Below are 20,529 nucleotides of genomic sequence, written 5' to 3' on the forward strand. Positions count from 1 at the left end.
GCAGGAGAGCCAATCCCACCTCTTGCTGGCTGCAATAAGCAGGAGAGCTGGCCCTGTCCCTACTCTGGGCAAAGCTGGAGAACTGCCACTAGTGGAGCTGGCCCTGGTGGCTCTGGCAAAGTGGAACCAGCAGGATGAACAACACAGAAACCACCGAGGCTCATATCCAGGGCCTTGAGTGGTTCCACCACAACATCTACCCCATCTATGAGCTGCTGGAGTGCATGAAGAGGCTGGTCTTGTACAACCAAAGCTGCAGAATCTTAAACAACAGGATATCCAAGAGGAGTCGCAGTGAGGATCCAGTATGGATGGTGCAGCAGAAGCCAGAGGCCTCAAAGCACATCAATGACTCATTGCAGTGAATATTTCTTACAAAGCTGTTTGGGCAAAAGGGTGTACTGTATGACACACGTGACACACTGCAGCTTCCACAGCGAGACTTTTTTTTAATGTTTAATGATTTTTTGGTTGTTTTTATTTTTTGTTTTCTTTAGGGGGGAGGTTGCAAAGGCAGAGAGTGGATATGGAGGGATTGGGAGATGAATGGGATTAGGGTGCATGATGTGAAATTCACACAAAAAAAAGTATGTGCAACTACATCAGGTTCCTTTTATTATTTATGTATGAGTATTTTGCCTGCATGTATATCTGTGCATCGTGTGTGTGTGGTAACCTCAACGGCAAGAAGAAAACAAGCTCTCCTAGGACTGGAGTTACACATGATTGTGAGCCACCAAGCAGGTACAAGGCTCAAACCCAGGTCCTCTGGAATAATAGCCAATGCTCTTAATGCTGAGTCATCTCTCCAGCCCCATCATACCATTTTAATACAAATACAAATAGCTGACCCTTTGCCACAAAGAGAATAAAATGGTTCTAAAACAGAAATAAGGTAAAATGCAATTTAAAACTTTCTATTCCAAGAGCTGATTATACAGCTTTGTTGTAGAGTGCTGTTCAAAGTCCTGGTTCCACCCCAAGCATCACATAAAATTGGGTGTGATAGCATACACTTGTAGTTCCACCTAGAAGGTGGAGGCAGAATGATGAGAAAGAAAAATATTTTCTCCAGTGCAAGTCACCTTCTATAATTCTGACAGCTTACCTTACCCATTATCTTCCTCCCATTCATAGCAGCCAGCGCTGCAGCTGCATGACGATGCTCATGGAATTCCACGAAACAGTACGGGTCATTTCCTGCTGTCTATTGGAGACAAAATACAGAAGTCAATTTTAAGCTTTATTCTTCCACTTAAATTATTTTTCCTCTTCACCATATAGAACTTCAACAGTTACCAGGCCATGAAGGATGACTCACTCATTCCACAAGTAAATTTTCAGATTAAAAAAAAAATTAACATCAAGTATGATTTTTCTGTAGCTCCCTTTCTGTTTCTTTTTGCAGTGCAATGGATAAAACCCAAAGCCTTATACCCACTATATAAATAAAAGCTCTACTACTCCCACCCTGTATAGCACTTTTTATTGCTACAAACTCACAAATCTTACTGCTTCTAATTTGTGATATACAAACATTTTCTTTCTTTCTTTCTTTCTTTCTTTCTTTCTTTCTTTCTTTCTTTCTTTCTTTCCTTCTTTCTTTCTTTTTGTCTTCAAGATAGGGTTTCTCTGTGTAGCCTTGACTGTCCTGGAACTCACTCTGTAGAACAGGCTGGCCTCGAACTCACAGTGATTCATCTGCCTCTGCCTCCCAAGTGCTGGGATTACAGGTGTGGGCCACCACCATCAGGCAGAAAATCTTAACTAATCTTCTCCAGCCTGTTCTTAAACTAAGTTCTGGACACCAAATAGGCTCTGGTAATATTTACAATAGGTTTTAGAATGTGGAGTTATAATTCAAGTTCTTTGCTTGCTGAGAAATATTTTTTAAAAAAATTTCCCCTTTGGGGCTAGAGAGTTGGCTCAGAGATTAAGAGTACTTGTTACTCTTGCAGAAAAACAATGTTTGTTTCCCAGCACTCATGTGGTGGCTCACAAACTCCAACCTTGGGGATCTGACACTCTATTCTCACCTGCATGGGTATGAGGCATGCAAAACACTCAGGTTATATAAAATAAAAAATTTAAAATCTGAGAAAAAAAAAAAATCTGTCTATCTGTAATCCCAGTACCAGGAATACTGAGGACATCCTCGGCGAGTCAAAAGACAGCCTGGCATACTTAGTAAGAATCTCACTGGGATACAACAAGCAAGATCTAAATCCCCAGTGTTGGAGCCCAAAGCCCAGGGCCTTGTGCATGCTAAGGAAGCACTCTACCACTGAACATACCGCTAGCTCAAAGCAAGACACAATCTGTTTATTTATTGACAGTTTTTTTATGGAGCCCTTGGCTGGTCTGAACTTACTATGTAGCCTAGAGTGGCCTCCAACTTGTAGTGATCCTCCTGCCTCTGTTTCCTGAGTTCTGAGATTACAGGCATGCACTACCACACAGGCTTCAAGATTACGGTAAATTAAAGCAGAAAAAAAAAAATCTAATAGTCTGGACTTAGCAGTGTGGAATAATAAATTATTTTATAATACATTTAATTCTAAGGCTTTTTAGAAAGTATTAAAGACTATTACTTCAAAATTTCAGAGCATAGAGTAAGCATAAAATTCAATAAACACACTTTTATTCTAGATTCCTTGAGACAGTCTCTATCATCTTACCACTCAGGAAGCTAAGGCAGAACATTTCAAGTTTGAGGCCAGTCTGAATTACACAGACCCTGCCTCAAAAATAAATAGACACTCGCCAGGCCATGGTGGCTCTGTAGCACTTGAAAAGCTAAGGCAGGAGGACTGCAGTCGTCTCAATCACATAACAAGTTCCAGATCATCTTGGATGATCGTATATAACCCTGTTTACTATGTATGCATGAGGAACCACCAATATTAACATCTGGCCTCCACACATATGTCTATTTACCTGTATACATATACAATAAACTTTGTTTTAAAAACTACGTATCAGGGGGCTGGGGAGATGGCTTAGTGGTTAAGAGCACTGTCTGTTCTTCCAGAGATCCTGAGTTCAATTCCTGGCAACTACATGGTGGCTCACAACCATCTACAGTGAGATCTTGTATCCTATTCTGGTATGCAGGCATACATGCAGATAGAGCACTCCTATATATAAAATAAATAAATCCTCTAAAATAAATAAATAAATACATACATACAGACATACATACTAAATATTAGCCAGGCATGGTGGCTCACACCTTTAATCCCAGCACTCAGGGAGGCAGAGGCAGGTGGATCGCTGTGAGTTTGAGGCCAGCCTGGTCTACAAAGCAAGCCCAAGAAAACTGGGACTGTTACACAGAGAAATCCTGTCTTGAAAAAACAAAACAAAAAAATAGGTATCATTTAATACCATATAAATATGTTTTCTACACATTAAGGTCTGATAGATATTCAAGAAAACCTTTAGAAATGAAGCTAAAAATGCTTTTCATTGTATAAGTCTACCCCAATTCCCAATCTAATTACTGAATTTGTAAATCATTCAACCAATTAACACTTCATATAAGATAATTAGGATGCTTCAATAGCTCTTATAAGGACAGTGCATTCCCACACAACCCATCCTTTCTAAAGTGTTTAGTTTAATTTTCTTCCTTCACTAGCAAAAAAATTATATTTGGTTACCTACTAAACAGATTAATTGCAAATTCACTAAGAATCTAGACAGTAATGAAGTTCTGCAATTATAACAGTTTTCATTAGTATGTTAAAAAAAAAGAAGAAGAAAATGACTGAGTGAAATACCCTTACATCCATAATCATTTTGCAGTTTTTACAAGGTCCAATTTGGCTAAAGAGCTGGAGGATGAGAGCTTCTGTCACATCCCGAGAAAGGTTACCGACGTATCTGAAATACAGAGGGAAACAAATTATCGTCTTAGATTTATTTTTTGCTAAGCATGGTTGCCTCATACCTATAATCCCAACCTGCAGATTTAAGGCCAGTCTAATCTACATGCTGAGAGTTCTAGGTCAGCTAGGGTTACAGAGTGAGCTCCTGTCTCAGGAGGAGAAATTCCTTTTCATGTTTCTAAAAATTGCTTGTTGAAAAATATTGGAAGCACACAGATATATCTTTGACTTTTTTTCTTTCTTTCTTTTTTTTTTTTTTCTTTTGAAAACAGGGTTTCTCTGTGTTTCCCTGGCTGTCCTGGAACTCTGTTTATAAAGCAGGCTGGCCTCAAACCCAGAGATCTGCCTGTCTCTGCCTCTACACCCAGCTTCTTTGTTTCAAGACCAAACATGCACTTCTACATGTACATAAAATTTAGTTTCCTTTTTCTACTGTTCAGCACAGAGCCACTGTGACTATGAGGATGCTGTAGGAAGAGGGGAAAGGGAGAAGCCCTGAGAAACATTTAAGGAGTGGGTTAGAAAAGGTGTGCTTGGAAAGACAAGACCATATTCAAATGGCAATTTCTTAATGCTGGAGCTTACTCTCCGAAAATGAGAATTACAAGGGGAAAGTGAAGCACTTACCCTGCCTTTTGAGCAGGAGCTCAGGACAATCAAGGTAGGTAAGCCTTAGGGATTGAGGGGCTGTTACTTTTTATAGAAGAATGCTTGTTAAATAAATGTACAGCAAGCTTTAACAATGCAGAGTCAAAACTCGAATGGAATTAGACATTCACAATATGATGAAAAATCAAAAATTCCTTGTTGAGGTCAGTCTGGGATATACAAGACTTTGCTTCAGAGAGGGAGGAACAGAGGACAAGAAAGGGAAAAGGAGGAGCCAGACAGCCAGATTTACTGGCACATGCTCATAATATCAGCTCTTGAGAGGCTAGGGTGTTCAAAGTGAGTCTGGGACACATAAGGAAACACTTGTCTCAGATGTGGGGACAGTGAGAACAATGAAATAAAAGGGCAAATCTTCCTTATACAAATAGCATAAGAACTGGATTATTATCTCCGTAAGTTAGTCACTACTGTTGCCCTCAAGTTTTTATAACTAGTGCTGTTTTAAGTCTATTAGCTAAATAAATACTAGTTCTCAAAGTACAAACAAACGTGCAAACTGCAGATCCTTCCCATGCTGGAGTAAAAAAGTTCTTTGGACTTTTCGCTTTCCTCTCTCTCTCTAAGACAGGATCATGATATGTGGACCATTATGTCTTCAAGCTCCCATTAATCCTCCTGCCTCAGGCTTCTGTGTGCTAGCTTACAGGTATGTCCTAACATATCTGGCCTAAGGATTTTATAGTTTATATCCATATTCTTATTTTTACTTACAAATGTTTTTTTAGGCCAGGATGACAGCACAGACCTGCAATCCTAGCACTAAGGAGGCTGAGGCAAGAGAACAATGAGAAAGACCAATTTGGAATACATAGGGTGTTCCAAGTCTTAGTGAGACCCTGAAACAATAAAGAAACAAGCCTGAAGAAAATATATTTGGTGGCAAATAACAATGAGAAGCCTATAAGCAACAACAGGAGCAGCACTGAGGTACCTGACTCCAGTGGAAGATGTGATGGCAATGTCCTTCCAGGGATGGAATGAGATAGACTATGATTTGATTATGAATGTGGGTTAAAAGTGGTAGGGCATGCCTGCAATCCCAGCACTCTGGGAGAGAAAAGCAGGTGGATCTCTGTGAGTTCGAGGACAGCCTGGTCTACAAAGTGAGTCCAGGACAGCCAAGGCTACACAGAAAAACCTGTCTACCCCTCCCTGCCAAATCTATCTGCCTCTTTTTCTGAATGCTGGTAATAAAGGGTGTGCCGTTATACTTGATTCTAATATACTTTAAATAAATTCCTCATATGCTTACACTACTCAGTTTTTTTCTTGTGACTTGTATTTACTATCCTGACACAAAACTTAGTACTTGAACAGTTAGTTACAAGCCAAGATTTCTTTTTTTCTGTGAGAACTGAACCTAGGGCCTTTGCCATCCTCAGTCCTTTAAAACTAGTTCTGTAATTGTGAGATGGAGTCTTATTAAATTGCCAAGGCAGGCCTTGAACTTGCAATCCTCCTGACTCACTTTCCAGAGTAGCCAAGATTACAGGCTATACCACCAGGCTTGGCTCCAAGCACACCAAATACCATACTGGCATTTAGTATAACCCTTTTGGGGTCATGTACTAATCTCGTGCAGAACTATAAAGTCAAGACAGGTGTAGAAAAAGCTAACTACTAATGTCAGTGAAGTGAAAACCGCCATCTTTAGACTGTTGTGCTCTTCTAACAAAATATGTTAGGGTGAATAACATCCACAGGTCGGTGTGACTGATGATTCTGATGGCTGGAAAGCCCAAACATGACAGTGGCATTTTTGAGACTTCTTGGCTGCATCATATGTTGAAGTGGAAAGGTCACATACAGAAATGCCCCAGCACCTGGGTTGGTTTTGCTGTTAACAACTCAGTCTTGGAAGAACCCACTAATCCTTTTCCAACATAGTGTTCCTATGACTTTACAGCCTTTCACTGAAACTCACTTCTTTTGATTTTTTTGAAACAAGGTCTAGACTAGTCTAGAGATCCTAATCTTCCTACCTCCACTTCTGAAATGCTGGGGTTACATGCACATATATAGGACTCACCTCTTAAAGGTCTACCACCTCCTAACAGGATCACACAAGGTTCCAAGCTTCCAGGGCATGACCTTTGGGGGAAACCCCACACCCCTTATATCCTGTCTTCTTTGGCAGTTAACATTGTATCTGGAGCTGAGGATGTAACCAAACTGGGAAAGTTGGCACTACTGGAATCTCTGGTTTTGAGTGTCACCAACACACATACACATACACATGCACAGTGTATGAATGTAACCTCACGGTGAGAGCATATTATGGTTACCTAAGAGAACACACTTATTCTTATATAGTATTTGAGACTTAAGTGTCACTACTTAAGTGTCTTGAACAAACACAAACATTTTAATTAAAGAGCAAAGAAAGAGGGCTGGAGAGATGGCTCAGAGGTTAAGAACACTGAATGTTCTTCTAAAGGTCCTGAGTTCAATTCCCAGCAACCACTTGGTGGCTCATAACCATCTACAGAGAGATATGGTCCCTCTTCTGGCATGCAGGCACAACATTGTATAAACAATAAATAAATATATCTTAAAAAAAAAGCAAAGAAAGAAAGATTAAAATAAAATAAAACAAAAACATGGTTAGCTGGGAATGGTAGCACATGCCAGTAATTCTAGAACTTCAAAGCTAGCCTATCTCAAAATACCAAACAAAGAAGAAGCAAGACAACTCAGTGAGTTAAGGCACTTGCTATCAAGTCTGACCAATTTGAGTTTGATCTTTGGGACCCACATGAAGAACAGACCCAACACAGTGTGCTTTGACAACCCCCCCCCCCATATACTAAGCCATGTGGGTACCACACACAAATAACTAAATGAATTCAATCTAAAAATTTAAAAACCAAACAAAAAAACACATAGAAACATAAATAATGTACAGTTGGCTAAATGGTGGGAAAGGCAGCTAGTTTTCAGTGCACTGTTTTTGTTATTTTTCTATAGCTTTTCAAAATGACTATCACCTAACAAGTCAAATTTGATTGTAAGGGCATCAATACTGCTAGTGAAAATGTAAGGACAGAGTTCATTCAACTCAATTTATAGGACTGAAACTAGGATGTGCTAGACAAGCAACTGTATCCAAATAGCTGTATTCCAAATAGCTGGAAAAAGCAGGTATGGTGTAGGAACACTCCTGTAATCCCAGCATTTGTGAGGCAAAGGTAGAAAAATCAGGAATTCAAGGGCAGCACCAGCTACACGAGACTGTCTGAACACTCCCCATTCCCATCTAAAATCAAAGTTATGATTCCAAAACTCTTGAAAACATTCAATTTTATTAATACAGCTCTTGGCAGTTAACTTACAGAATTTATAAAGCAGAACGTTAGAATGGGTTTGTTTGCAGCTACATATTAAAATGTGATTTTATAATGGAAAAACTGAAAATCTGAGAGAATGGCTTAAGTAGATTTTAATTTTAACTAATTTAAATTTAACTAATGACAAAATTTTTTATAAGCAGAGATTTTAAAAAATGTATTAGGAAGCCCGGCGTGGTGGCGCTCATCTTTAATCTCAGCACTCAGAGAGGTAGAGGCAGGCAATCCCTGTGAATTCAAAGTCAGCCTGGTCTACAAGTGAGTCTAGGATAGCCAAGGATAAACTGTCTCAAAAAACAAAAACAAAACAAACAAACAAACAAAAAGTATTAGGCCACCCCCGTATCTAGAACAGCAGTTTTCAACCTGTGGGTTACCTTTACAATGATCCAGTATCAGATATCCTGAGTATCAGATATTTATATTATGATTCATAACAGTAGCAAAATTAAAGTATGAAGTAGCAATGAAGATAATTTGATGATGGGTCACAGCCTTAGAAGGGTTGTGAGCCACTGCTCTAGGAGAACCCCTCCTGGACTCTATCACGTGTTCTATAACTGCCCTAAAGAGGGGCTAGAGAGATGGCATTTGTTGCTCTGGCAGAGGACACAAGTTTAATTCTCAGCATCCACATGGTAGCTCAAAACTATCTGAAGCTCCAGACCCAGGGGATCCACTGTCCTCTGCAGATAACAGGCCTGCTTGGGATACACATAATGCAGGCAGGCAAAACATTCATATAAATAAAGTTAAAGTGTTAAAGAAATCAATGATTCCCTCTCCAAGATTTTTTAATTTTATTAGTTCTTTGTAAATTCTGTAGAAACTTTTTTGAGACAAAGTCTCTTGTAGTCAAGGCCAGCCTTGAAACTTCGATCTTCCCAAGGCTACCTCTGAGTGGGACACCATACCTGGTTTTTATGCAATGCTAAGAAACCAGGGTCTGATGCTTCTAACCCTTAGAATGATGCTTGAATATTTACAATTTGCTAGAGAATTTATTTTACCTGATTATTAAACTTTAGGAGAAATTTTTTTAGTTTTCTTCTTAAGAAACTGGGAGTGGCACATGCCTTTAATCCTGGTACTTGGGAGGCAAAGACAGGATCTCAAGGAGTTTGAGGCTGGCCTGATCTACATAGGGAGCTCCAGAACAGCCAAGGCTACAAAGTAAGACCCTGTCTTAACATAAAATAACTGGGGGCCAGGGCTGGCAAGATGGCTCTGTAGCTAAGGGTACTTGCTGCCAAGCCTGACATCAGCACTGGAACTCATGTAAAAAATGAGGGAACCTGCTCTACCAAGATGACCTGACTTCTACCCCAAACCCAAACAAAATGTCTTTAATCCCAACACCTGCTAGGCAGGAAGATCACAAGTTTCAGGCAACCTTCCCTACAAAACTGAGACTTTGTCTAAAAAAGAAAGAAAGAAAAGAATCTCTGAAATACTGGACTAGAATGTAAGCTTTTTTTCATTTTGTTTTAATAAGGCATGAGCCACCAAGTCTATCTAATCCTTAACTAAGAATAAACAAGCACAAGGCCAGGGCAGGCTATATAGTAAGCCACAGTCTCAAAAGAAGAGGGGGGCGGGGGAGGAAATGGAAAAAGACAAGCCAATACAACTCAACCAAAGAGATGCTGGCTCATAAGGTCAAACTCTCTGGAAAGAGGGGTGGACAAAAATTACAAATACACAGGGTGGTGGAAAAAGAAAGCCCACATTAGCATCAACAATTAATTAGCTGCAGGTTGTTAGTGACACTGTAAAATTTATAGACCTACATCTTAGCAGCCATAATGGCCACATAATTACTACACAGCTATCGCAAAAGAGTAGCCAACTGCATTTGACAGTAAATCACACAAAAGATGTCAGGGTGGATCTGGGGAAATCCATCAGCTAACATTATGTTTTTCTAGTTTAGTACACAGTTTTTAATTCACAAATCCAAAGTTTTAAAGTGACCAAAGCCAATTCAGACTCACTATACATATTTTTATTTATTTTTTATTATGGACAAATTCAAACGTATACATGGGAAGAGTAATATGTGTACATCAACCAACTACTCACTACAAATGTCTAAACTTAGGTATAGGTTGAATATGCCTCAAAATTATCTTGCTGTATAAGCATTTGATTTTTCTTACAATATGTTTTCAAAGTATCAATGACAATCTCTAACTTAACAAAGTGATGCTAAAAACTAAGCAAATGAAGATGCTCCCTCTTGAGTAATTTAGGAACACACATGAGAGTAAAACAGGCTACTCTCAAAATAAAATTCTGACTGACTTCTAAACTGTACCAGATTTTTAAAACGTGTGATTACTTACCATAGAACACACTGTGGCTAAGAATATACATTAAAATAGAAAACCCTGACTTTCAGAGTCATTATGTTTTTAAAATGTAAAAACACTGGCCAGTCATGGTGGTACAGAGGCTGGAGGATTGCTGAGAGTTCAAGGCCAGCCTGGTCTACAGAAAAGTTCAGGACAGCCAGGGCTACACAGAGAAACCCTGTCTCAAAAAACCAGATAGATAGATGGGTAGATGGATAGAAGATAGATAGATCATAGATAAAATAAAAAATAAATCAGACCAAAATAAGAATTTCATAAAGAGTGGCTAGAGGGATGGCTCAGCAATCAACAGCACTTGCTCTTGCAGAGGGCCTTGGTGTGTTTCCCAGCACCCACCTGGTGGCGCACAACCATCCCTGACTCCAGTTCCAGAAGATCCAATGCTTTCTTCTGACTTCTGAAGGTTCACATATACACATGCAGGTAAAATACTTTTTTAAAAAAATATTTATTTATTCTGTATACAATGTTGTCTGCATGTGCACCTTCACATGCACCAAAAGAGAATACCAGATTTCATGATAGACGGTTGTGAGCCACTATGTGGTTGTTGTTGGGAATTGAACTAAGGACCTCTGAAAGAGCAACTGATGCTCTTAACCTCTGAGCAATCGCTCCAGCCTGGTAAAATACTCTTACTAAAATAAAGCTTTTAAATAAAGCTTTAAAAAGTTTTTCAAGTATCTTATAAAGACACCACCAAGAAAGTATAGCAGTATGAATTTCAAAATGCTAAGAGAAAAAAGAAAAAGTTTCCTATAAATATATCTAAATAATACAATCTTTCCAAAAACAAAGGGTCATGCTCTAAGTATTGCATCCTTACTAAAAAAGCTCCTTTAAGGTCCCATAAACTACTATGATATTTAATATATCAAGAAAATTGTAAGTTTGCTATGGTGGCACAAGACTGTAACCCTTACACCTGGGAACCAGAGTCAGGAGGACCTTCACAAGCTTGGGAGCCAAAAGGGAGTTCAGGCCAGCCAACAAGGGGGAGGGGAGAGGAAGAAGAAACAAAAATGTAAACTGGGCACAGAAGACTCAGAACTAGAAATCAGAACTGAAAAATAACTGATAATTCTGAGCCACTGTAGTTAGCAAGTTCAAGGACAACCTGGGCTACAAATAAGGAGATTTCACATATACATTTAAAAAAATGCCAACTTGAAATTGCAAACTGGGGCTGGGTGTGGTAGCACACACCTCTAATTCCATTTTTCAGGAGGCAGAGGCAGGTAGATCTTTGTGAATTCTAGGCCAACCTGGTCTATAATAGTGAGTTACCTGGAGAGCTGGAGCTGCATAGTGACATCTTGTCTCAATAAAACCAAACAAAAGAAAAATGAAAACTGGGAAGGGGATAACAATTTATCTGTATTTTATAACAATTTTAAAAAGAGCCCTAAATGTACATAGCTCTAAAAGTACCAGGGTTCTTGAAGAAGGAAGAAGAAAAAGAAGAAAAGCAGAGGAGGAAGAGGAGAAGGAGAAAAAGTGATGTTAGGAACTAGGTGTAAAGTTAAAACTGTGAGATGATGCGTGTTAAATCGACTTCATTTTTGAACTGTGTGCACGGTGCAACAAGCATCAATTTGCAATCTTCAAATATACCGAAAAAAACCCAAACAAAACCAACCCACAATCCCTTTAGCTTTTCCTTTTGCCCTGTGCAATCCAACAAAGGCGAGATAACCTCATCTAGTGAGGTGGAAAACAAAGAATGCAGAGGCGAAGTTACAAGACAAAGAAAATATCCTAAACTCGAGTTACTTAATACTCACTATAGATGCTTAAGACTTGACAGACTATGGTTGCTTCATTATTAAAAATGTCAATCACTATTAGCAAATGGTAATTATGGTGGTAAGTATGTTTTAACTAAATCACTTTCCCTCCGTAGATGCATTCCTCCGAGTGGGATTTCCATTTTTAAAGAACAGTTTCAACATCCTTGGGTGTCCAGTTAGGTTTTTGGTCGAGGGTCAGCGGAGTGCTACAGAGGGAAAGCCAAAGGCTTTCAAGAAAGATGTCTGGCTTTTTTTTTTTTTTTTTTTTCCAGTTCTCAACTGCAAGAATAAAGTTTTACCTCAGTTTCAAGGATTAAAAATGAAAACAAATCCTACCAAAAGAAAGAGAAAGGAAATTCCAGAAGGAAATGGGAAAAAGATTCCTCGACAAGAGGGGGCGGGGAAAAAAAGGGCAGCAAGCAGGGGCTACAGGAGGATGTGCGGAGTCCTGAGGAGAGCTTTGAATGAAAAGTCCTTCCTCCAGGTCTGGGGGCTGCGGGGCGGCCAGCCGAGGGGCTGACAGGGTCGAGCCCCTCTCCCGCCATCGTCCTCTCGGCCCGTTCTCGGCTCTAAGCATCCTGGCGTGCGCACGGGAGGGAGGAACCACCACAGCGCGGCGTCCACGGAGAACAATAGACTGCGGAGAGGCGCAGGGCCGCGGCCTCCCTACGGGGCGACCACCATCCCGCCTCCCTCAACGCTGCTCCAGACTCACAGAGTCTTGGGCATCTCGTCCTCCATGGCTGCTGCGGTCGCGGCGGCACCTCAGGGTCCAGCTCCCTGCCCTTCGCTACCTCCCAAGTTGTTGAGGCGGCTATGGCTGCGGAAGAGCGGCCCTCCTCGCTTGACAGGAGGTTACTTCGCTTTCTTCTTTGGCGGCAATTACACAAAAGTGCCCGGCCCACCGCGAACAATGAAGGCCCGATCCAAGATGGCGGCGAGCCGGACGCCTAGAGCGGCCCGCCGAGTGACCCGGCCGCGCATGCGCACAGCTAGCCTCCGGGCTCGGCCCCCGAGCGGCCTGCGAGCCTTGGATTCACTTGTTGCGCAGTCGCTCTTCCACCAGGCAAGGGACGGCTCAGACCGCGCAGGCGCAGTGCAATAGTTCGGAATTCGTGCAGTTCCAGAGTGGACTGTTTCATTAGTGATATATAGTGAAATAAAAATCTTCTAGGAGGTTAAAAAAATAAAATAACATGTGTTTTCATTGCAGGAACGATTTTTTTTCCAAATTATTTTGTTTTAAAAAAAAGGAAAAGGCGTGCGCCGCCCGGGAATCGAACCCGGGTCGCAAGAATGGGAATCTTGCATGATACCACTACACCAGCGGCGCCGTTGGTAAGCCGTGCCTGCAGAAATATATAGGAGACGTATGAGCAAACTCGCTGATTCCTAGTCCTTGATTTATGCACGTAAAAAAACAAAACAAAACAAAACAAAACAAAACGTATTGATACTTGTGTCTTTTTCGTTGCTCATGAAACAGTTCATCTTTTTTCATCCCAATGCTGTTGACCGAGGTTTTCTCTACTTTCAGAAATATCTCAATTTTCATTTTTAGAAGAGTTTCAGTAAGAAAGTAATATCTACTTGACAATAACCGATTTTTTTTTTCCCAGTAGTAATCGTATTTTCACACCCTAATGTGTTTACATCTGGATTTCTTTTATATGCTCAGTGTAATTGAAAAGCTCGTAAGAAAGTTACCATTGCAAATTGGTGAGAAGAATCTCAAGTCAGTTCTTGCTCAGGGTTCATAGTCAGGGGTCTAGAAGGTGGTCCCTGTACTCCTTCTCTTTTCTTATTACTCTTTACACTTACGAGCTTTTTTTAAAGACGTGAAGTTTATGTATCCAATGTTCTCAAACTTCTAATGCTGCGACTCTTTAATCTAGTTCCTCCTATTGTAGTGACCCCAATAATAAAGTTATTTTTGTTACTACTTCGTAACTGTAATTTTGTTATTGTTATGAATTGTAACGCAAATAATTTTGGAGCCAGAGGGTTGTCGGGGGTCTCGACCCACAGGTTGAGAACTGATCGTTTATACTATCATGTTTGGGACTTTCTCTCTTTTTCTCTCTCTCTGTCCCTCTCTACCTCCCTCCTTCTCTCTCTCTATCTCTTTTTTTCGTCTTTCCTTTTTCCTCTTTTCCATTTTTCGAGATAGGGCTTCTCTGTTTAGCCCTGGCTGTCCTAGAACTCATGCTGTAGACCAGGCTGGCCCCAAACTCATAGAGATCCTCCTGCCTATGCCTGGGATTAAAGGTATGTGCCATTATGTCCGGCTAATTTTTTCTTTTCCCTTCCTTCCTTCCTTCCTTCCTTCCTCCCTCCCTCCCTCCCTCCCTTCCTTTCTTTCTTTCTTTTGCTTTTCTGAGACAGGGTTTCTCTGTAGCCTTGGCTATCCTGGACTCATTTTGTTGACCAGGCTGCCCTCAAATCTGGCTATTTTTTTAAAACTACATCTAATTATCAAATTTTAAGTACAGATATCCATATGCATTGATCTCTCTCTCTCTCTCTCTCTCTCTCTCTATATATATATATATATATATATTTTTTTTTTGAGACAGTACCTTGCTATGTTAACACGGTTTCTTAAAATTTTATCCTCCTGCTTCAGCCTCCTAAATTTTGGGATTACAGTTGTGAACCATTACACCTGGCCAAAGCTAGTTTCTTTCTTTGTTTCTTTTCTATAACTTTATTTTTGTAAGATAGATTCCTAAACATAGGATTACTGAATTATACATATGTATAAAAATCATAGTAGGCAAAAATTAAGTCTGTGGGGACTCACCCATGTAATTCCAGCATTTCAAGGAGTGAGGCAGGAGAATTCATTTGAGAGCCAGCCTGGGTTGCATAATAATATCCTGCCTCAAAATAAATATGTAGATAGATAGATAGATAGATAGATAGATAGATAGATAGATAGACAGACAGCAGACAGACAGACAAGCAAAACCCCAAACAACCAATCCACAACAACGAAGGCAAAGGTTGTAGCCATCATTCACATCCCACTGAGAATGCTTCAGGCCCTAAGTACCTTCCTCTGCTCCCTCTGTTTTGCCTTAGACTGAGATATTATTAATTTTATTAGTTTTTGCTCATGTAAGAAATGAAAATTGGTGTCTCTTTCCACACACAAACACACACTCATACACTCTCTGTCTTCCTCCTCCTTCTGCCCCCCTTTTGAAACATGGTCTCACCATGTAGTTTTGGATAGCCTGGAGCTTGCTCGGTAGATGAACCAGGCTGGCCTCGAACTCACAGAGATCCATCTGCCTCTATCTTCCTGAGTGCTGGGATTAAAGGCGTGCACAAAATTCAAAATTGTTTGTGAAAATCCTATTCCAAATATTCCATAGCAGCTGTCATACAGGCCATCCCTTTTGATCCTTAGGCATGCCCAGTGTTGGGGGCCTCTGTGAGGGTTGCTGCCTCTTGCCAGAGGCCCTCGAAGGTGGAGTTGTTCTAGCAGCAAGTAATCTCCAGGTGGCGCTCAATCTACATTACAGCGAAAACTTCCCACCAAGGCCCCGGTTCAGAACCAGACCTGAAGATACAGAGAGCCACCAGGCTTGAATAGCCTGGTATTGCTATTTCTGTTCTATTCTCTAGACTACGGACCTTCTCCTACAAACACTCAGCTCAATGACATGTACGTCTTTCTAGAAAGATCTTAAGAGAAAGGCACAAAGGAAACAGCTCAATCATGTGCTCAAGAACTGTGTACTTGTCGAGTTCCTGAGGACTCCTCCTTCCAAAATCTAGGGCGGGCTTTCGTTTTCCAGACCGCTGCATTTTCTGCAGGGCTGGTTTCTGCAGGACAGAGCTCTGTGCACCTGCACCGCGATGCTCAAGTGGCAGCAGCCAACTTGATATTTAGTTGCAAACATTTGGACAAAAATTTGCAAAAGCTGAGAGATGAAGCAATGTACCACTTCCTGTCAATTGATAGAACTCTTTGCATTTTTGGTACAATTAACAACAATTCTACTGATTGTTCTATTATAAGAAAAATCCTTATTTGTGCCTAGTTATTAATGTTTTCATTTTTAAAATTCTACTCTTGTCTGGGTATGGTGCTAAATCCCAGCATTCCAGAGGCAGAGGCAGGAGGCTCTCTGTGACCAGAGACAGAATTTTGGGTCGCTGTGCTCTCAAAGACAAACTTGGCAGTACACAAACTAATAGAGACAGATTTTAATCAATAAGATATTGCAATAGGGAAAATTCCAGCAACTCAAATTCAATTTGTATAGGGGTGACCAAATATTTAAGGGCAAGAATGAGGTAACAGGGAAGGAGCTGAGCAGGGGATCAGTAGGGCAAGGGTATTAAAAAAAATCATAGAAAGCAGGAAGTCAGTCCTTGTGCAACCTGTGAGTGTTTGCTAATGGCCTCTTCGTGGGGGTTAACTGCCCTGAAGTAACCCTGTCTACAGAGGCTGGGAGGGGATCCTGAACTGCAGACATTGGTTGAAATCAACAGTAAGTTCTTCCTTCGCCCCCTCCCCCAACAGAGTTTCCCTTTATAGCCCTGGCTATCCTAGAACTCTGTAGACCAGGCTGGCCTCGAGCTCAGAGATTCACCTGCCTCTGCCTCCTGAGTGCTGGGCTCAAAGCTGTGCATCACCACACCCGGCTCGGTATGTTCTTTTTTTTTTTTTATTTTAATTATTTTACTGTTTTATTTTATGAGTACCTGGTCTCTGAGAAGGCCAGAAGAGATCCCCTGGAACTGGAGTTACAGACAGTTACCCTGTGGGTTCGGGAAATCAAACCCTGTCCTCTGGAAACGCAGCAAGTGCTCTTAACCACTGAACCATCTCTCCAGAGAATTCTTGGTGGTCCTGAGTTTTCTGAGACTGCTTTTTCAGACAACATTCCTTTGAGGGAATGTGTGGTTTGTAACCCTACTCTTCCACTTCATAAGCTGGGAGTGCTGTTACATTTTAGGAACCCTGTACTCTAGGCTGAGACAGGAGGATTAAGTTTCAGTCCTGCCTCGGTTACATAGAGAGACCCTGTTCCCTAAACAGACAAAAATTATGCTTTATGTCTGTGGTAACATTTTCTCTGTTGTTATTTTATTGTTACGGTGTTTTGTTCTGTTGTTACTTAAAAAAAAAAAAAACAAACAAACAAAAAACAGGGTTTTACGTAAAACAAGCTGGCTTGACCTCTTGGCCTTCCTGCTTCCACTTTCCAAATGCTGTGATTACAGAGGACCACTGGCTCATCTGGCCCTTTCTTGGTGTGTTTTTCAGTCTGAGTATCATCCAGATTGTTCTTCCAGAAGGATGAGGGTGTAGAATGGGAGGCCTCTGCTCCTACTTTGCAGAGCACCTCAGCTGCTTCCCACTGAACTTCCTGTGGATTATTTCACATGGCTTCAGTAGTAGAAGTCAGTTTCCAAATATGACAGACACTAGGCTCAAGGTCAGTAATAGGACCAAGCCTAATCAACGGCTTGTTGAATTTAATGCACTGAACTCCCGTAGCATAATGCACTTTGGGAAACAAAGTAAAAGCCACAGCTCTTAGCTCTGTTTCCTTTTCAGTGTATAGACATATGGAAGGAGTACTCTCCAAGTTCTGTGATCCTACCTGCAGCTCTTGCATTTCGGTCCCTAAGCACCTCCACCCCTCTCTGGAACTGATCCACCCACCTCTCAAACGCGCCAAGCATTCTCTTTGCTTTTACGCTATTACCTACACAGCCTTGGCTCCTCACTTTGTATCAGCTTTTGCCTGAGTTCTATAGACTCAGTGAGGCCTGTCCTGATGCAGGCTGAAGCACACATGTGGAAGTCAGAGGACAACTTTGTGGTTGTTTCTCTCCAACCTTTGTGTGGATTCAGGGTATAGAACTCTGGTCACTAGGTTTGGGCCACAAAGCATCTTTCCTGGCTAAGCTATGTTGCCAGCCTCAAGCTCAACCTTTCTTTGTATCCAACTCAGTTTCCTTCCATTATTGCTGTTCTTTATGTCTACATGCTGTTTCATTTGGGTTTGTTTTGGGAGGCAACAGAAATGGGATAATGTTAGAGCCCATAGCTTTTCTCACAGAGGTCAACACTGAGTATTTTCCTCAAATTAATTTTTCTTTCTTTCTTTCTTTCTTTCTTTCTTTCTTTCTCTCTATTTATTTATTTATTTTTGCCTTTTTGAGACAGGGTTTCTCTACATAGTTCTAAATGTTCTGAAACAGCTTGCTCTGTAGACCAGTGTCACAGATCTAGAGGCATGGAACCTGGGAGAATGGAGCTAAAAAATGAGGCGGACTAAAGTCTCATCCTATAGCCAATTTTATTCAAAGCACCAAAGAATTTATATAAGGGTTAATAAAAAAGTCACATGAGTAAAGTTCTCATGAGTTCAAGCTGTATATAATCACAAGGACAAGCCACATGTGGCCAAAAAAAAAAATTTTTTTTTTTTCTACAGAGGCATATAAAGGCTAGTTTAATTGAATAGCAACAACAAGCAATACTTAGTAATTGAAGTAAACTCTTTTATATCTGCCTCATCTGGGAGGAGCATGAAAACAGGTTCCAAGAATAATTCCATGCTTTGAAGAAACCGAGGTCACAAGGTCTTGTTTTCTGGGAGTGTTCTCACCTGCACTCAGAATTTCCCTCGAAAGACTCCATTTCTAGACTGTGTTCCAGCAGACCAGGTTAGTTCAGACTCAGATCTGCTTGCCTCCGTCTCCTGAGTACTGGGACTAAAGGTGTACCACCACTGCCAAGACTGACCAGCTTTCACCTGAGTTTTTGAGACAGGGCCTCTAACTAACCTGGGAGCTTGCCAATTAGGTTAGATAGCCTGGCCAGCAAGCCCTAGGGGTCATCCTGTCTCCCAGCATTAGGATTACAGTCGCATGCTTCCAAATCCAGATTTTTACATGGGTTCTGGGGATCTGAATGCACATTTTCATGCTTGCAAGCCTAGCACTTTACAGAGTGAACCATCTTCTCAGTGCCTGCCCTTTTCACTGTACGAGTGTGTTTCATAGCATAACATCAATTTAGGAGAAAGAAAAAAAAACTTTTTCCTTCATTTTTATTAATTCTTGTTTAGGACAGACCCATGTAACAAAACCACATTAACAAGAGCAAAATAGCCCAAGTGGTGGCATATCCCTTCAATCTCAACACTCATGAGGTAGAGGCAGGCAGATCTCTTTGAGTTCAAGCCCAGCCAAGGATATATAGTGAGACCTTGTCTCAATAAATAAGAGAAAAACAAAGAGAAATTTGGAAGGTGTTCCAGGTAAACAAATAACTCTCTAGAAGCTGTCTTGGAATACAAGATGTCTCCAAAGAATAGTCCAATTTTAGAGAAATGATAAGGCATAAGAGGAGGAAGAAGAGTTTGAGTTTCTAGGGCTGGGAACTGTGAGAAGGCAAATAAATGGCACAGAAAGGCTCCAGAGTCAAGTTTGTTTTGTGAATTTCCAGCTGGTGAAAGCTTGTCAGGTCCCAGCACACAGAAAGTACAAGGCAGGAGGATGAAGAGCTTAAGGTCAGCTTCACAGCAAGTCTGAGACCAGCTTGGGTTACTTGAGATTCTGTTTTAAAAACAAGATCTGTGAAAAAAACAAAAGTACAAGAAATTGACAAGTCTCAGTTGGCATCTGTATGCTGTTAGAATTGAGAAGTACCTTGTTTTATAAAAAAGTACAGCTCTTCCCACATCTGGTGGAGAAGCCTGGCTCTCTTGACTGACAAGGGCAGAGGAAAGCAAAAGCTGAAAACCAAGAGCAGACAGGTTTCCAAGTTACTGTCCTTGGGAGGGTTGAAGCAGAGGGGACACCTTTATCTCATCTGCCAAGGAGAGGCATTGGTGCCTGGAGCACTGGCTCACTTTTCTAGCAAGGTCAATCAGAAAGCTTGGTACCATGCAACTTCTGCTGTGATTCCTCTCTGATTTGGCATGCTGTTCATCCATTTCGGGAGCTCAGGCCAAACTAATGGCTGCCTAGGAAGTTTACTTAAAATGTCTAAAGTTGCCTTTGGTGATAAACCCACATCCCTCCAGGTAGACAAAGAAGAGAGCAGAGATGCCTTGGTCTTTTTGTTGTTGTTGTTGTTCTTTTCTTTTTTTTTGGTTTTTTGAGACAGAGTTTCTTTGTTTGTAGCCTTGGCTGTCACAGACTCACTTTGTAGACCAGGCTGGCCTCGAACTCACAACGACCCGCCTGTCTCTGCCTCCCTGAGTGCTGGGACCACAGGCTTGCACCACCACACCAGGCCCCCTTGGTCTTTCTGTATGTGTTTATTTTTATTTATCTTTGTGTGTGTTCTGGGAAGGTCAGAAGAGGTTGACAGGTTCCCTGGAGCTGCTGTTACAGGCAGTTGTAAGCCTTTCAGAAACTGAGCTCAGTACCTGCTCTTAGCTACGGAGTCACCTCTCAGATCCTATAATAATTTTTG

At 41.1% G+C, this 20,529-nt stretch overlaps 1 protein-coding gene and 1 non-coding gene across 11 annotated transcripts in view; both read right to left on the minus strand.

Annotated features, from left to right (window-relative positions):
* Positions 1–13,053, minus strand: part of Tia1 (TIA1 cytotoxic granule associated RNA binding protein) — a 28,743-nt gene extending 15,690 nt beyond the window's left edge. For 6 of the 10 annotated variants that reach the window (XR_008721350.1, XR_008721352.1, XM_055617662.1 and 3 more), the window contains exons 1-3: positions 12,790–13,053; positions 3,783–3,885; positions 1,109–1,207 (exon numbers count right to left, since the gene is read on the minus strand). Coding sequence is in view for 7 of the 10 variants with exons in the window: in XM_055617662.1 (XP_055473637.1) it covers positions 1,109–1,207; positions 3,783–3,885; positions 12,790–12,815 (228 nt within the window). In the remaining 3 variants the exon portion in view is untranslated. The remainder of the gene's footprint in view (positions 1–1,108; positions 1,208–3,782; positions 3,886–12,789) is intronic. The other 4 variants (XR_008721351.1, XM_055617663.1, XM_055617661.1 and 1 more) reach the window with 1 other exon arrangement.
* A 283-nt stretch (positions 13,054–13,336) lies between these two features.
* Trnag-ccc (transfer RNA glycine (anticodon CCC)) lies at positions 13,337–13,407 on the minus strand. The gene has a single exon. It is a non-coding gene; the product is annotated as a tRNA-Gly (tRNA).
* Positions 13,408–20,529: the final 7,122 nt, after the last annotated feature.

This window comes from Psammomys obesus, unplaced genomic scaffold, assembly GCF_907164565.1.
Source record: "Psammomys obesus unplaced genomic scaffold, mPsaObe1.curated_primary_1811, whole genome shotgun sequence".
Classification (NCBI taxonomy): Eukaryota; Metazoa; Chordata; class Mammalia; order Rodentia; family Muridae; genus Psammomys; species Psammomys obesus.